This window comes from Sturnira hondurensis, unplaced genomic scaffold (genome assembly GCF_014824575.4).
Source record: "Sturnira hondurensis isolate 20B ecotype Veracruz unplaced genomic scaffold, ASM1482457v3 Scaffold0024385, whole genome shotgun sequence".
Lineage (NCBI taxonomy): Eukaryota > Metazoa > Chordata > Mammalia > Chiroptera > Phyllostomidae > Sturnira > Sturnira hondurensis.
Window position 1 is genome coordinate 80,181 of NW_028097016.1, and position 18,229 is coordinate 98,409.

At 39.5% G+C, this 18,229-nt stretch overlaps 1 protein-coding gene and 1 long non-coding RNA gene across 2 annotated transcripts; both read left to right on the top strand.

Annotated features, from left to right (window-relative positions):
- Positions 1-11: 11 nt before the first annotated feature.
- Positions 12-17,442, top strand: SPCS2 (signal peptidase complex subunit 2). The gene is made up of 5 exons (XM_037038417.1): positions 12-155; positions 7,242-7,325; positions 8,093-8,253; positions 10,395-10,529; positions 16,603-17,442. Exons 1-5 carry the CDS (start codon positions 39-41, stop codon positions 16,787-16,789), a joined length of 684 nt encoding a protein of 227 aa, XP_036894312.1. The 5' UTR covers positions 12-38; the 3' UTR covers positions 16,790-17,442.
- Positions 163-813, top strand: LOC118981610 (uncharacterized). The gene is made up of 2 exons (XR_005065377.1): positions 163-536; positions 616-813. It is a non-coding gene; the product is annotated as an uncharacterized LOC118981610 (long non-coding RNA).
- Positions 17,443-18,229: the final 787 nt, after the last annotated feature.

The following is an 18,229-nucleotide window of genomic DNA, read 5'->3' on the forward strand; positions in this document are numbered from 1 at the left end:
ACAAGTAGGAGTAGGAGGGAAACGCAGAAGCAACCAAGATGGCGGCAGCAGCGGCTGCACAGGGCGGGAGAGGTGGTGGCGGCGGAGGCAGTAGTGGGTCTGGCAGCGGCCCAGGTTGCGGGACAGGTAGCGGCCGCAGCGGCTTGTTAGATAAGGTGAGGAGCCAGTGTGTGGGGATAGTCCAGGCCAGTGGAGGCCCGGGAGGCGGCCATCCCACCCTTCCATCCCCTTTCCCCTTTTCTTCATAGGTTTCTTAAGGGAGTACTGGTCTGGCCCACCATGGGAAACTTAAGGGAGCTTGCAGCCTGCTCTCTTCGCACCTCAGACCCGTTTCTTTCCTCTTTAGGTCTTCTTTCCTTCTCGGAAGTGTTCCTGGCCCTTCGTGCCGGTCACCACAGCTTCTTACGATAACTTGATTATTTCCCCATTTTCACACGGCCGTCGCTTTTTCTCGGTGGTGCTGGGGGTACGGTTGAATGTGCCCATTTCACCGAGAGGGAAACCTGAAGCCGAAGGAGTGAAAGCAGCTGTTGGAAGTCAGTAGTCCCCAAACTCCCCGCACTCTTGCATGTCGCTACGATTTCAAACTGCTTCTTAGCCTTTTTCTTTTTGAAGTTTTTAGGCGTTTTATCACCATACTCCGGGTACTGAACTTATTTGAGTATTGACGTCCCCTGTTGGACTGACAGGAAGCCTTCCAAGATTTTTCTTTTCTCTTGCCATCTTTACCCTCCCCCACAACCCCGCTCATTTCCCCCTGCTTTCTGCCTTCAAGTGTCCTAGGCGAATTGAATTCATGAGTTTGCCAGTTGTACCTGTTTGCCTGTTTCCCTCTCCTCTCGTCCATATATATATTATAAACTGCGGTCCTCCCAACAAGGGTTTAAAAGAAAACAAAAAAGGAAAACTCTGTTCTTGGGTTGGCCCTTCTTGCCCTTGCATAGCATCTTGGAAGAAACATTTGCTTAGAGATCTGTGACCTAGCACCGATTCTGTCTCTAATTAGCTGAGTGACCTTGAAATCTGTTAGTTGTCTTTATATCTTGTTTCTTCAGCTGTGAACAGAGGGATTTAGCCTCAGTATACCCTAAAGTCCCTTCCAGTTCTCTTATTGTAGAGTCCTGAGACAGTTTGATGAGAAATGTTAAGCGTGTGCCTTGAATATAGTAAATAATCAGGATTTTTCACTTTAATTGAAAACAGCTTTCAGACTTACCTATGTCTGACACTCGGTACATGCTTAAAGAATGAATACATGGTCACGTTGAGGAGTCCTGTTCTTTTTGCTCCTCTTTTTGGGTATCATTGGTTTTGAATGACATGGTTCTCACCTTCTTAACTCTTTTTAAGTGACAGGGATGTGTTCTGGGGGGTTGCAATGGAACAATTTATTGTTCCAAGCTTGTGAGAATGGTGGGAATTGATGGCCATTTTCATACACAAATACTGTTTTCCTGCTGAGTGAGCACCTCCAGCCTGTGTCCATCCTAACTTATTAACCACTTTTGTTCTATCCTTTTTTGGCTTATCACCAGCAAACTTTAAGCATACATTTTGCCAAGGTACTGATTACTGAGAAGTATATGGCATCATTAATTCCCATGTGCCATAAATGCTAGAGAATTCAGGAAAGGAACAGAAGGGAATTAATGTGTTATTGAAAGAACCTGGATTTGGGCATTTGAATTTTGAAGTAGCTCTGCTAACCTGACTCAGCTTCCCTTTCTGCATCTGAAATGCTGGGGTTTTGGGGAGAATCAAATGAGATGATATACATTAACGATCTGTGTAACCTATAGTGTCTTCTACAAATGTGTGATGGCAGAAGAATAAATCAGGACTCCCACTGTCAGAAAGTGCTCAGTATTGCTGAGTATAGGACCCGGGGTATAGGATTTGGACTACTAAACACAGAAGTATTTGATGTATTCAGTTGTGTACTTTTTACAGAAGTTCAAATGAGAGAGACAATCATCCCTGAGATCTAATTGATAAGGGACTTCAGTCCCCAGGAGATGACTTCTTGTCTGAGAGTGGAGCTGGGACCTTTCTTTGGAGTAGAGGGAGGGAAGTCATACACCAGTTACTGTGCTTGAGCAAAGGTACACAGATGGTGCCTGTTCTAAGATACGTGCAGTGGCAAGATTAAAGATGCAGAGGGCATTGCTTGGAGTAGGAGTAGGAAGCTGTTGAAGGGTTTTAAAAATTATTCAGATAGTTTAGAGAGGTAAAAACTAAAAGCCATCTAATAATGCCTTGTGCCATAGTAGTGTATAGGGTTTAATGCAAAAAGACAGACAAGTTTGAGTTCTAGTGCAGCATGTTAAAAGCTACATGGCCTTCGACAAGTTACTTGGTATTACTGAACTCAAATTTTCTTATGTTAGGATTGTGGGTGCTCATATATACATATTACAAGCTTGTGAGTATTAAATTGTATAATATTGGTAAATGTTCTTTGTAAAGGGCTATAAAAATAGAATGACAAGTTGGTGAGAACTTCCATCTTGAATAGCAGAAATAGGTAAAAAGGCCTCACAAAGGAGCACTTGACAGAATTAACTAAGAAGTAAGATAGAAAAAGTCAAGAGCTGTTCAGGTACTTTCCCTTGGAAAATTTCCTTTCTGCCTTACATTGAGTTGTTCCCCTCTGAATTGTGTAACATTTATCACACATGGGAATTAATCTGTCACTTAATGTGACATATTGTCTTGTGTTGTTATACCAATTTGTATTTGTCCAGTTTTCCACGAGAGGTTCTGGAAAAAGTACTTGGCAGTGTTGAATTAAGCAGAGAAAAACTCGGTCTTCAGGAACAGCCTTAGAAGATGGTGCCTCTAGTTGTGTGAAAACTGAGGATACTGTGGAAGAGAATGTGGGGAGAAAGGGTATCTTCAGTGGAGCAGCATCTGAATGAATTGAGAAGCTTTCGCTTTATGGGAATGAAAGGCTGTTACTTGACAGTGTCTTTAATTCGATTTGTCTAGATTTTTGGGAGGGTTTTTATTTTATTTTCTGTAGCTGAATTCACTTGCCAGAAACAAATGTTGTAAAGAGATTCAAGTATGCTTATAGGTTTCCCTAAGCAGATGTGAATTTCTGTTCTTAATGAAACTGACTTTAAGAACAAAGCAAATCCAGTTTCCTGATCTTAAAAATAGGTATGCAAATATATTCTTCTAAATTTTATCACAGAATGACTTAGATCATTGCAGTAAATTTTTGCCCAAAATACATCAAAGTGTTTAGTTTTACATAGCAGGTTATGAAGGAAAATTGCTTGCTTAATTTGTTTTGGCTGTTAAAATTAATGTGTTGTATTAAATCATTATTTCCAGGAGCTACACCCAAATCCTTTTAACCTATCACCTAGATCTCTGTCTCCTGACTGGATTTGTTTTGACAATTAAAATGTGGTATTGAAAGCATGGTATGAAACCATGCTTTCTAGAAGCTATACCCAGACCCTTTTAACCTCATAGCTGGATTTCTATCTCTTGACTGGACTGTCAGCTTCAACTTAAGAGTCCAGCTTTTATATCTTAGTTGAGAACACAGGGTGGAGCCAGGCCATGTGTCTGACTTTGAATCTCATCTCTGCCGCTTAGCAGGTGTATGTTCTTGGGCAAGTTAGTAAACTTTGTATTTCAGTTTCTTTATCTGTAAAATGGCAATAATTATAGTATTTGCATTAAAAGGTGGTGTCTGGCATGTAGTAAGTACTCAACAACTATGTGGTCATTCTGGGCTTTAGCTTCCTTAAACAAATATTTTTAATAACATGATCTGGAGACTGTGTACATCAGACCCTCTTAGGGTTCTAGTTAAAAATACAGACTTTTGGCCCTGGCTGGTGTGGCTCAGTGGATTGAGTGCTGGCCTGCTAACCAAAAGGTTACCAGTTCGATTCTCAGTCAGGGCACATGCCTGGGTTGTATGCCGGGTCCCTAGTTGGGGGAGTGCAAGAGCAACCAATGGATTTATCAACCAGTTGATTTACCCCTCACATGTAGGATGTTTTTCTCCCTGTCTTTCTGCCTCCCTTCCCCCAGAAAACCTAAATAAATAAATACAATTTTTTAAAAATTACAGATTTTTGTACCTTGTCCAGACCCGAATCTCTGGTGGGGCCTGAACTTCTGTATGTTTTCATTTATTTCCTTTACATTTGAATAGTTATTTCCAAGTTGAGAATTACTGTCCTAGTTGACTTTTAAAATTCCTCTGGTTCTGACGTTTTAAAATTTTTTTAAAGTAATTATTTTCTTTTTTTAAATTTTATTTATCTTTAGAGGGGAAGGGAAGGAGAGAGGGAGAGAAGTATCAGTGTATGGTTGCCTCTCATATGTCCCCCGCTGAGAACTGGCCTGCAACCCAGGCATGTGCCCTGACTGGGAATTGAACCGTGATCGTGTGGTTCGCAGGCCCGTGCTCAATCCACTGAGCTACGCCAGCCAGGGCTTTTTAAGACTTTAATAATTTTTTAAAAGATTTTATTTGCCTTTAGAGGGGAAGGGAAGGAGAGAGGGAGAGAAATATCAATGTATGGGTGCCTCTCATGTGCCCCCTGCTGGGAGCTGGCCTGCAACCCAGGAATGACTGGGAATCGAACTGTAAGATTTTGTTGTTGTTGATTTTTAAAAACTATTCTGATTAATCAATAGTGGTTTCTCTAAAATGTTTATAATGAAAAGCTCTTGAAGCTCATCTGTCCCAGCCTCCTCATTTTGTAGACATGGACATAGTTGGAGATGGGAAGATGAAGCAACTTGCCCAAGAACACACAGTGAGTTATTAACAGTCCAAAACCTGGATTCCCCAGTTCCTAATCCAGTTCTCTTACCTTACATAGTACATTGCCCCCCATTCTGGAGCAGGCCATGTTCTAGCTGATATAGTAGTGGAAAGAATGTGTGTTTTGAGGTTGGAAGGCTTAGGCATACGCCTTTGTTTTGTCACCTACCAACCATGTGTCCATAGACAGGTCACATATCCTCTTGTACTCTCAGTGACCAGTGTCTTAGACCTTAGGGCGGTGTGCCTGTATCCTGACCTGGCTTGGGCAGAGACAGTGGACAGTTTCATGGCATCACTGTGGGTGAGCGTTTAAAGAAGCAAGGTGCTGCCTTTTTAACATTGTGCTGCAGACTAACCTTTAATAGCATCTCAAAACTCAATTTTTTCATTATTTTTTACTTAAAAACAATTTTGTGTCAAAGGACACTCACAAAAAAGTGAAAAGACAAGCTATAGAATGAGAGAAAATATTTGCAAACCATATTTCTAATAAGAGTCTAGTGTCTAGACTATATAAGAATCTTATAACTCAATAATAGAAAGTCTAATTTGAAAAAGAATAAAGGATGTGAATAGACATTTCTCCATAGAAGATAATGCAGATGGCCAGTAAGCACATGAAAAGATGTTCAACATACTAGAGAAATGCAAATCAAAACCACGATACCACTTCACAGGCACTAGTATGGCTATAATAAAAAATAAAATGGTGGTGAGGATTTGGAGAAACTGGAAACCTCTTACATTGTTGCTGGGGATGTAAAGTGAGGCAACCACTTTGGAAAACAGTTCCTCAGAAAGTTCAGCGTAGAGTTACCATATGACTTGTTATTATATTTCAGTTCTAGGTATAAACCCAAGAGGATTGGAAATGTATGTCTGCCCCAAAACATGTGCACAGATAGTCGTAGCATTATTATTCACAACAACCAAAAGGTGGACACAACTCAAGTATTCACTGACAGATGTATGGATAAACACAATGTGGTATATCCATGCAAGGAATGAAGTACTGATACATGTTACAATGTGGAGTCAGTCACAAAAGGCTGCAGGTTGTATAATTCCATTTAGTATACGAAATGCCCAGAATAGGCAAATCCGTTCAGAGAAAAAGTAGATGTAATGGTTGCCAGGGCTGGAAGGTGGCAGGGAGGGGAATGACCCCTTATAGGTATAGGGTTTCTTTTGAGGGTGAGGAATGTATTCTGGAATTAGTAGCAATAGTTACCCAACCTTGTGAGTGTAATCGAAACACTGCTGAACTGTACACTTTAAAATGGTAAGTTTTATAGTATGTGAATTGTATTTTAATTTAAACTTTTAAAAAATCTTTACAGTGTTTATGAAGTAACCTTGAAGCTTCGGATTATTAATATCATTACTAACTGCTTATTCACCATTATGTCACAGTGATAGCACAGAAGTTAATAATCTCCATCTGTCCAGGTCCCCCTTTTGGCTGTTCCCTGTACCATTTCTCCACTGTGACCTCCCTCTTGTCAAATCTCAGTAGTAGTTTTTCATATTACTTGACCTGCCAAAAAGATAGCCGGTGTCATGGCTTAAATATCATCTACAAGTTGAAGACATCCACATTTATATTTACAACCCGGATCCAGACTTATGTGTCTAACTGCCTACTTGCCATCTCCACTGAGATAGCTATATGATAAATATATAATAATTACTGTTATACATGCTGCTGCTCTGTAGCCTTGTGTATTATTTCATGGCTATGCAGATAGAGAAATATTCCCAGAAGTGGAATGTTGAATCCAAGGTGTTAAATTGACTTCCATAGGTGGTGTACTATTTTGAATTTCTGCCAAAAGTGTGTAAGACAGTCACTTGCCTCTGAGTAGCACAATATTTGGTAACCTTTCTCAACCCCTGTAGATGAGGAAATTGAGCGGGGTTTGTCCATAAGTCATGTGTGGTATAACTTGGTTTTTAATTCAAAATGTTTTTTCCAACAGACTGCACTGGATTTCCTATAGTAAAACATAGAAGTTGTTAGCAGACAAAGATATATTCATTGAGACCTTCATTTTGTTACTATCTGAGAGTCTGTGGATATGTATTTTCTGAGTTTTGTTGTTACAGAATGAAAGGATGACCAAGAGGAGACCTTTTCTGCGGTCATACTCGGGTAGATGAGGGTGGGATGTGTGAGTTCACGTAGGTAGGTGTTCTGGTTTGGGGCTTGTAGATTTCGACTTTTCAGCGTGGCGACTGGCAACATCGTATGAATACCACCTGATTCTCATGACCCTCGTCTCCTTCACCTTCGTTTCTAAGTGTTTTGTCTTTTAGCTGTCCAACATCAGAAGACAAGCGTAAATGATACTTACACTTAAGGATGTTCTTAAGGAAGCAGTTCACTTTACTTTCAGTGAGATACCATGTCTCTTGGTGTACAACTCTTCTATTTGTTTTACAGTGGAAGATTGATGATAAGCCTGTAAAAATTGACAAATGGGATGGATCAGCTGTGAAAAATTCTTTGGATGATTCTGCCAAAAAGGTACTTTCTTGAGGTGGAGGTCTGTTAGCATTGTACAGCTGATGGCCCATTTGCAGGCTTTTTCTTCTGTCACTTGGAATGACCTTAGTTAGGAATTGAGCCAGAAAGCAGTTTCTAAGTCTTTACATTGTATGTAGGGGAGCTTGTGGTACAATACAAATTAGCTACCCCAAGTAATTCCTCAAATTCTCTAATGTTTCAGTTTCAGAAAGCTGTTAATCTTTTGTTTTTGAGGTTAATTAGCCAAGAGTAAAGAAGGTTGAGGAAACATAAGAGATGGCATGACTGGTCATCTCTCCATTTATTTATTTTTATTTTTATTTATCTTTAGAGGGGAAGGGAAGGAGAGAGGAAGAGAAACATCAATGTATGGTTGCTTCTCGTGCATCCCCTGCTGGGAACTGGCCCCTGCTGGGAACTGGCCTGCAACCCAGGCGTTGTGCCTTGACGGAATTGAACCGTGATCGTCTGGTTCGCAGGACCGCGCTCAATCCACTGAGCTACACCAGCCAGGTCCATTTAAAAAGGGAAAAGAAAATTTTAGCTTCATCCTAGGGATTAAAAAAATATTTGAGAAGTTGATGAACTTTTTCTCTGGGATCCATTGTAAACAACTTGAATATTTTTGCTTAGAGGTAAAATTCTGATTAGAGACAATTGCTTGGTAACTCCCGTGATTCTACTGTAGCTTTCATCAAGGAAATTAAGAATAAAATTTCTAGGAAGGAAACATTGCTGTTAGTTTCATTCCTTGTTCTTCTCACTAGGTACTTCTGGAAAAGTACAAATATGTGGAGAATTTTGGTCTAATTGATGGTCGCCTCACCATCTGTACCATCTCCTGTTTCTTTGCCATAGTGGCTTTGATTTGGGATTACATGCACCCCTTCCCAGAGTCCAAGCCTGTTTTGGCTTTGTGCGTCATATCATATCCTTCGTTTGTACTGGGTTTGTTTTCTAGTGACTGTCTTACAATCTCTACTGGTAACCTTGTTCCCTACAAAAAACAAACTTTGGTCTGAGGGCCTGCTAATGTTAGAATTTTGCATAATCAGCTGTGGTAGTCTGTAAATGTATGTAGTGACTATCACTGATATTTTAGATTTAATGTGGTTATTTTATCTTTAATTCTATTTAGTTACTAATATAGAGGTTATTATAATCCCAGTGTAAGTACCTGATAGCCAAACACAGTAATAATGACGACCCAGCCCTTCTTAGTTCTAGTCCAGAACGTCTCCTGTTAGACCAGGTTGCTTCAAGCCACTCGTCCCAGGATATTAGGAAAAGATCAGAGTTTGGAGGTTCAGGTTTGTGTCAGGTTTCCTTGAAGCTGAGGTGCCGGACTGGAGGTTACTGAGCATGACTTACAGGTGTGGCTTCTGTGACAGCGGAAGGAAGAACCAATTCTGGAGCTAGGGGAACCTGGCTTCGAAGTTTAAGATGTTTTGTGATCCTGTGCTGATAAGAACTTAACTTTTTTGAGACTGTTTGAATACTGCTCATTTATAAATATGGGTAATAATACCCTCAGAATTATAAAAATTAAATGAGATGTAATGTGTTAGATATGTAGTCAGCTCTGAAATGTTTTCTTTCCCCTAACTTTTTTGTGATAAATGTAGAATTTTGTTTGTTACCTACCCAGCTAGATTATTTCTCAAAAAGCTGAATATTAAGAACTTTTGTCACACTATTACTATTATTACAAAAGTAACACATGTTCATAGTAACAGTTTTCTTGCGGTTCCTACCCCTTCCTCCCAAGTCAGTCTTTACATACTGTGCTTTTCTTTTTAACTTAAATGTGTTGATGTCCTTCTGTATTAAAAAATATATATAGGTCTGCCTCATTTTTAATAGCCCACATAGTGTTTTTGAGTACCTGCTGTGTGCCATTACTGTACTAGCTGTTTAAAACAAATCATTTTGGTAGGCAGTTTACTTTTTTTTAACAGTATTGCCACAACCTGTAATATTTCTAAAATCTCCATTTTGGGAATTTTTTTCTAAGGAATTTAGCAAGCTATTCAATCAAACAAGTCCTCATCAAAAATGGTATTATCCATATTGATTTCAAATCATAGTTCCTAGACTTGGCATCTACACATTATCCCATTATGAATTTTTCACTATTGAGGCAGTTCAAAAGAATATGCCATAGGTTCTGGAGACTGTTTTCAAAGTAGTTCCAAAGAAGCTGGAAGAATGGGAACAACATTGTTACAAAATATGGCCTCCCAAGAGAACTAACTATCTTGATGGAATTTTATTTGTTTGGTTATATTTGTTTAAAAACTTTCCATTTTTATAGTCATGTCAATTTAATATGTAGTAGTAATGACTACTTTTATAAATGTCTTCTGCACTAGACACTTAAAAATAAAAAGTCAGTATTATCCCCATTTTAGAGCTGACAAGTAAGCCTTGGTGGGGGCGGGGATAATTTATCAAGATTACATTGGTTAAAAGCCAGAATTTGAATCTAAGGCTGCCTCACTCCAAAGCCCATGTACTTTGCACTATACTTTCCTGCCTCAAGCTGTTATGAAATTTAAATTACACAGTGTATAAAACTCTTATGCCAATTTCTGGTGCATAGTAGGTTCTCACAAAGTTAGTTAACACTGTCAAAAACTGAATATGATAATAAGCTATATGCATATAGGAAGTAATTGTTCTTATAGTAAACTATAATCTGAAGTGACTTATCTTCTCTTTTGATGACCCTTGAAATTGGTCAAGTCTACTGTGATTACTAGTTTTATATTTTATAGAGAAATAAGCACAAGTCTGTATATGCTGTCCTTGAACAGAAAAGATGAGAGCTGGTTTATGCCCTGTACTCTTTTTCTTTCTTCCTTTTTGAAGTATTTCCCTTTGAAGTATTCTAACCCAGGAGAGCCTTGCTTCTCTTAGTACATAAACATAAGAATGAAAATGAAATAGCTAAATTTCAGTGTTTTTGAAGCAAGACAGAACTTTTTTTTTTCTTCAGTAGTTTTGGTAGCCTTTGCTTGTCTCTTTGGTGTGTATGTTTGTGCATTTTCCCCTTAACTTTATTCGAACCTATTTTGTGATGATGGGGATCCTGACCATTTATACCTCATACAAGGAGAAGAGCATCTTTCTCGTGGCCCACAGGAAAGATCCGACAGGAATGGATCCTGATGATATTTGGCAGCTGTCCTCCAGCCTCAAAAGGTATGACTGTCCTCACAGATTCCTAATTTCTGGTGTTGGCTTTTTCCTGGGGGTTGAGTCATTATCAACAACAGACTATTGTATGCCTACCATATGCAGATCGTAGTACTTGTCCTAGAAAATGAAGAAAGGGGTATGGATGATCTAGAAAGTTTTCCTGAGCATTGCAGTTCTGAGCTTGCATTATCACAGATATGCTCTGAGGATACACTCTGGGAGAAAGTACTTTGGTGGAAGAATGAAGAATGATTTTCTTTTTCCATGTGGGTAATTAACTGAATCAGGGTGCAGAATTATAAAGGCCAAAGGTGTGAGTGAAGTCAGTTATTGGAAGAGTCCCATTAGCTCTCATTTCTTCTATGATCCTGAGTGAACTCCGTACAGTCAGGAACCTCTGAAGCAGTGTACCAGGCGACTCAGAAGGACAGTTCAGTCTGTTTCTGACCAGCAGTGACTAACTTTGTCCAGCTGACAACTGAGGTTTTTCCAGGTATCCAGAAAAGGGTTCACATTTCAGCTCATCTCTTAACAGCTTTAGCAGGGTCGAAAATAACTTGTGGAGTTGTTGGGAAGATGAGATATTAGTTATAATAATAGCAAATTTCTTTTGAGCATATAGCAGGTATTGTGCTAAGTGCATGATCTTATATAATGAGAACAACTCATTTTATAAATAAGAGCACAGGCCCAAATGGTTCCAGGGTCATACAGCTCAAAAGTGAATTCTAGTGGGTATTCCAACCCATGCCTGAGCCCAGAATTCATGCTGTTAGTCACAGTCCTAAAAGCACATAGTGTAGTTTCTAGCATATAGTGGGCTCTCAGATTATAAGTACAATTATATACAAATATGAACATAAGTACAGCATCAATGCCAAAAAGCCTCTCATTACCAGCTTGTGGAGATGCCATTGGGGAGGGGCAGCCATTCATTCTGATGTTGCACCTGATTTCTTACCCTCTTCCTGGCAGGGCCCCTAGCTGCTCTTTCAGCCTCAGCCATGCTAAATCTGCACCCTGTGCCAGGCCAGAAATAGGGTTGCAGAATTCTAGACCCTAACAACATTTTTATCTCACTATGTCTATTCTAACATGTGTTTATTAAAACAGGTTCATTGAAATATTTACATACCATACAGTTTACCCATTTAAAGTGTACAGTTCAGTGGTTGCTAGTATGTTTACAAACATTTGCAACTATTACCACATTGGGCTTTAGATCATTTTTATCACCTCAAAAAGAAAGCCTGTACCCTTTAGCTGTCGTCCCCCTATCTCCCCATTCCCCACAACCTTAAGTAACCACTAATCTACGTTCTGTCACTATAGATTTTCTTATTTTGGATATTTCATATGAATGAAATGTGACTTTTTTTGCGACAGACTTTTTCACGAAACCTAGTGTTTTCAAGGTTCATTCATGGTGGAGCATGTATCATATTTTATTCCTTTCTATGCTGAATAATGTTCCACTGCATGTATGTACCACATTTTGCTGATCCATTTATTAGTTAATGGACATTTTAGTTGTTTCCACCTTTTGGCTATTAGAAATAATGTGTCTCTAAACATTTGTGTACAAGTTTTTATGTGACCATACATTTTCATTTCTTAGGTAGTATATTTAGGAGAGGAATTGCTGGGTCATAATGGAAACTCTTTTTAAATTGCTTGAGGAATTGCCAGATTGTTTTCCAAAACAGCTGCACCATTTTACAGTCTCACTAGCAGTGTGTGAGGGTTCTGATTTTTCCCTATTCCCTGCTGATTTTTATCAGCTGCCAATTGTTGGTGCCTTTGGAGAGGAAATGTGCCACCTGTGTTTCTTTTCGTTGCAGTTAAATGTAGACCTGTCTCTTTCCTTGGAGAAAGCTCCTGGTTCATTGGTCCTTTCTCTAATATAGCTCTTTCCAGAAGTCTTTGTGATTCAGTATCCTAGTGGATGATTATTCCAGTACGTTGGCCTCTCCTTTTTTTGTGTGTGATTATCTTGTTTTCTACCAAGTCTTAAGTACTTACTTCCTTGGGCATACACTAGACTTTGCCATTACTGATAACTAACTGCCTTCAGTAATTTCACTTTTAAGTATCTCATTCTCTGATCACTGCTTCCTATTTTTCTGGTTTTTCTCCTTGTATTTCTCTTGTCCTAATAATTCCTCAGCCCCATGCCTGCCACCTTTTCACTGTCCTTCTTCCCCTCACTTTCTCTTCATCCAGTTTAGATTCCATGTCATTTCTGTAATCTAGTTACTCTCACATGTGTCAGGGGTATCCAGCCTTTTGGCGTTTGAGCCACATACTACATTGTGACGTGTAATCACAAAAAAAATCATAATGTTCTAAGTAAACTTCGATTTTGTGTTGGGCTGTACTTAGTGATCCTGGGCTGCATGTGGCCCTCGGGCTGCAGGTTGGACATCCCCTGGAGGCTCTTCCGTACCTTTTTCTCTATCTTCCAACCTCCTCTCCTCCCCCTGCCCCTTTACTCTCAGCTTCTTTTGTTCCTGAGAAGATTGAAGTAACCAGCAGTCTTGCTTCATTACCTGCTCATTATATTCTGCCTTTCTAACTTCCTATCCGAAGCCTTCTCTCCATTTGTCTGCTAGATTCTTTTTTTTCTAGATGAAATTTTTATTTTTATTTTATTGTCCAATTTTTTTCCCTTTGCTCTCCTTCTCCCAACCCCCACCACCTCCCCCCTCCCACTCCCAGAGTCAATCCCCACACTGTTGTCCATGTTCATGGGTCATTCATATATGTTCTTTGACTAGTCCCTTCCCCTTCCTCCCTCCATTATCCCCCTCCCCTCCGGCCATTGTCAGTGTCTTCTCTGTTTTCATGGCTCTGGTTCTATTTTGCTCCTTAGTTTATTGTGTTCATTAGATTCTTCTTACAAGTGAGATCATATATTTGTCTTTCACTGACTGGCTTATTTCACTTAGCATGTACTCTCCAGTTCCATCCATGCTGTCACAAAAGGCAGGAGTTCTTTCTCTCTGCTGTGTAGTATTCCATCTTGTGAAATGTACCATAATGTTTTTTGATCCACTCATCTACTGATGGACACTTCAGTTATTGCCAGCACTTGGCCATTGTAAATTGTGCTGCTATGAACATAGGGGTACATTAGTTCTTTTGAATTGGTGTTTCAGGACTGTTAGGGTATAGTCCTAGCAGTGTCCCCTAGATTCTTACCCCTTATTGTTTACTTGATGTTTTTCTTTCTTCTGAATTGTTCTTTCTGGCATATAAACAAGCTGTAATTTCCCCAACTAAAAAAGAAAATTTGTTTTCTTTTTCCTTATTCTGCTCACACATTGTTCTCATTTCTTCCCCCGCCCCCCCCCCCATTTTCTTCCTCTCCCATTATCTCCTGATCTGCTGTGGTCTTCACTCTTCTCCTCATGTCAGCATGAAGAATGTTGACCTGTCAGCAGCATTTGACACAGTGGGTAGCTCTCCTTGTTGCACTTTTTTTTAACTAGGCTTCTAGGGTGCCACAGTCTTCTGATTTTCTTCTTACCTTAAACATCTATTCCTTAGTCTGTCTTGTAATTCTTCATCATTCCCTTTCTCTAAATTTGAAATGTGACCAGTGGTTGTTCCTACCACCTCTTCTCTATATTCACTCACTAGGTATAATCTTATTAGACTTTCAAGATTTTAAATACCAACTCTATGATGAAAATCTTTAAATCAGAATTTTCATCTTAAATTTCTACTCTGAGCTCCAAATATATCCCAGCGTTCTATTTGGCACTGGATCCTAATGAGCATCTCAAAATTAACATATCCAAAACATTACTCTGCTCTTTCTTATTTAAACCTGCTTCTCCCTTCTCAATAAATGGCAGCTCTGTCCTTCTAATTACTTAGGCCAGAACTTTGGAGTAATTTTGACTGCTCTCTCACAGTCCTTCCAACAAATTCTGTCAGCTCTACCTTCTAAATATATTCAGTGTGCTACTTACCATCTCCGCTGTCACCACCAGCGCTCAGTCAGGCTATTGTAGTGATGTCCCGATGGACCTCTGTGGCTGCTCTCCCTGTCCAGTCTATTCCCAGTGCATCAGGCAGAGTGATCTTTTTTTTTTAGGATTTTATTTATTTATTTTTACAAGGGAAGGGAGGGAGAAAGAGAGGGAGAGAAGCATCAATGTGAGAAACATTGGTTGGTTGCCTCACCTACATGCTCCAGCTGAGGACCTTTCACTTTGTGGGGTGATGCCCACCATCTGAACCACACTGGGCAGAACCTGGGTAATCCTTTTAAAGCTTAAAAGCAAATTGACTCAATCCTCTGCTTAAAACCCCCACTCAGAAAAAACTAAAATCTTAAGCATAGCTTAGAAAGCCATACTTACGTGTTCTCCGCACCCTCCATCCATGTGTGCACATATCCCTCATCTCCTGTGGCCTTTCCTACCTACCATTTTTAAAAGAAACATCGTATTTTTTATTTTATTGTTGGTTTCATTCCACACACTATAATTCCCAAAAGGCAGAATTTGTAGTGTTCATTGTGGTATATCCTTAGCATCTGAAACTGCCTGACATGCGTATTCAGGGCTGAATAAAATATTTCTTGAATTAATAATTACTTCTAAAATGCATTATTAGGTCACAACCATCAGATCATGTTCTGCCATCAAAGCCATTGAACTGTCTTTGGAACTGGACACAAAGTCCAAATATTACTGTGATACCAGTTAGGAGCAGCCGTTGGTCAGAGCCTGAGAAAATTTTTTGAGGTGTTGAAAATAGTTCAAGGACCTTCATTCTTAGCTATTCAAGTTGGGAGTAACTGGCTAGATGACAGTTTACTAAGTTGTGATTTATTTCACTGGTTAATTAATGATAGGCACTGTTTAACCATGGCAGTAATCCTGAGGAGTAGGTAGTAGTTTGCTTATTTGAAATATGTAGAAATAGGTCAAGCAGCTGCCTCCTCTAAAGGTAATAACAACCAGCCCGACAAGCCACTGACTATGGAGGCAGAAAGAGGAGAGGGTTGGGGAGGAATGTCAGCCTGATGGAAGCTGGTGTTTAGGGGTGTCCAACCTTTCGGGATCTCTGGGCCACACGGGAAGAAGAAGAGTTGTCTTGGGCCACACATTTAATACACAAGCACTAATGAAAACTAATGAGCAAAAAAAAGGTTTTAAGTAATTTTATGATTTTGTCTTGGGCTACATTCATACCTATCCTTGGCCACATGAGCCCCTTGGGCCACAGGTTAACACCCCTGTACTTTCTTGAATGGCTGGAAATGGTAAAGGCCTTTAAAATACCTTAAGGAGTAGCTAAGGAATCTCTGGAGTTCATGGAGTAAAATACATCCCTGGTCTGGGATCAGGTAGAACCTGGAGCTAAATTGATTGTAGGGTATTAAGGACTGAATAGCCTGGAATTGGGGAACATCTGTAAAAGCAAGAGTTCTTTATTTATTTGTTAAAATGTGATTGTCTATCAAGTGCCAAGCTAAGAATAGAATACAGATAAGGCAGAATTCTTGCCTTCCAAGAATATTTGAGTCCAGTGAAGCATACAAATGCATACACGTTATTTCAACAGTTAATTTCATTGATTGCGTGGGAGCCTGTCATTACACCTGGCATATGATAAGCACTCAGTATTGGACTGTTGGTTGATGGTGCTGTGGAAGACAAAGGAGAGACATCTGGTCCAATTTAGGAAAGCTTTCTCAGAGAAGTTTATGCCCTGGTGTTTACAAATGTGACCCAGTCAGCGAGGTCGGAGAGAAGTGTCTACTAGGAAAACTCTTCTATCATAACAAGTGAGAAGTCCAGAGGAGAGAGAAGCTGGTCCGTGTGGCTTAACGGTCTGCAGCAAGGTGAAGGAGGTACACAGCAATGAAATCAGGGAAGACATGGGAATACCTATGAGTCAGAATGTGTGTGTCTTAAAGGTAGTTAGCCACTGGAATTATTTTTTTAAAAGAATAAATCTTTGTGTAGTCCTCTTAGTCCTGTTCTTTGAAAATAGTTGGTACTTTGCTATTACTGGTTGAATCTCTGTGTGTGGTTTTTAATGTATTATCTTTGTTTAGGTTTGATGACAAATACACTCTGAAGCTGACCTTCATCAGTGGGAGAACAAAGCAGCAGCGAGAAGCTGAGTTCACGAAGTCCATTGCTAAGTTTTTTGACCACAGCGGGACACTGGTCATGGATGCCTATGAGCCTGAAATATCCAAGCTCCATGACAGTCTTGCCACAGAAAAGAAAATAAAATAGCCAATTCTAAAAACAGCCATCTTTTTGAAGGAACGTGCAGAATCAAGGGTTGAGGGGGAAAGAAGCAGAGAAAAGTAAGAAATGTTAAATGTTCCTGTTTTGTCCTGAAGTTTAGTCCATTTTGGATAAGTAGAGTTTTCTATCTGAGGTGTGAGAAATTGTAACGCTGATAGCTGTAGTCCCCTTGGTATGTTGATTATATTCTTCTGATTTGCTTTTCTGGAAAAGCATTTTTCCTAAAAACCGAACAGACTTTTCTCCTTCCTATCTAGCAGTATAGTATAGCTTTGTGCCATGCAGCATAGAAGACTCAGTTTTTAAAATTGCTACTCTGTTGCTTATTTTATTTTGCTAATTCCTGTTTGAATAGCTGTTACCCTTAATTCAGGATACAATTTCTTGTGTACATCTTGACACACCATTTTTTTTGTGGTGTGCATATCCCTAAATTGGGGTCAGTTGGGAAAAAAACATAGCTTTTTTGTTTGTTTAAAAACAGACCTTCTGCCTGTTACATTTTGTGTGCTCGGTTAAGACAATGACAGTTTTAGTTTTATATTGTTTATGTTTTTCACTAGTATATCCCTATTGATTTGCTGATTTGTTTGTGTCCTTTATTAAATGCCATTAAATTTTTTTTCAATAAAAGGAAAGAAGGTGTGAAAATACAGAATTTTTGATGGATAGTTTTGGTAGAAGGAACAGAGCAGCAAGTGTTAGTGGTCTTACTCTCCTGTAGGTTCCTTTCATTTCTAGGCTGTTTTACTGGTCAGAGGCCCCTGAGTACCTGTAATGAGGAACTGGTAGCTTTCCAGTGATAACAGCAGTGACACTCAGTGCTTACTTTTGTCAGATAGTGTTCCAGGTCCTTTACATTTATCTCACTAATGCTCACAACCCTAAGAAATGGGTACTAGTATCCCCATTTTATTACTTCAGGAAACTGAAGCACAGAAGTTGAGCACTTTGTCACTCAGCTAGTAATAAACCTGGGATTTAAACCTGGGTGGTCTGGCTCCAAAATTGTGAGCAGCATCTTTTCTAGTAGTTTTGTACTGTAGTCAGAGAAAAACTGGGCACTTGTCTAAATTCTGTGATCTATAGGAACATTGTTCCTCTATCCTTACGTAAATACAGTTCTAGCTGAACCTAGTACCTAAAACCGTATTCACCTTATAAAACATCATGCTTATCACATATTGCTCTTTGACTTGAGAATGTTGTGATAATTGGAATTCTGGTCAAGATGGCAGCATAGGTAAACATGGCTTGCCACAACCACATCAGAATTGTAACTAAAATATAGAATAGCTATCACTCAGAACTGTCAGAAGTTGACTTGAATGGAAGTCTGACAACTATGGAATTAGGGAAGCCACATTCAACCAGACTGGTAGGAGGGGTGGAGAAGCAGAACAGGCTAGTCCCGCATCCACGTGG

Coding starts and splice junctions, on each gene's coding strand:
- SPCS2 (XM_037038417.1), top strand. CDS start 39: ATGGCGGCAGCAGCGGCTGCACAGGGCGGGAGAGGTGGTGGCGGCGGA. Junction 156..7,241: donor GCAGCGGCTTGTTAGATAAG/GTGAGGAGCCAG, acceptor TTTGTTTTACAG/TGGAAGATTGATGATAAGCC. Junction 7,326..8,092: donor TGGATGATTCTGCCAAAAAG/GTACTTTCTTGA, acceptor TCTTCTCACTAG/GTACTTCTGGAAAAGTACAA.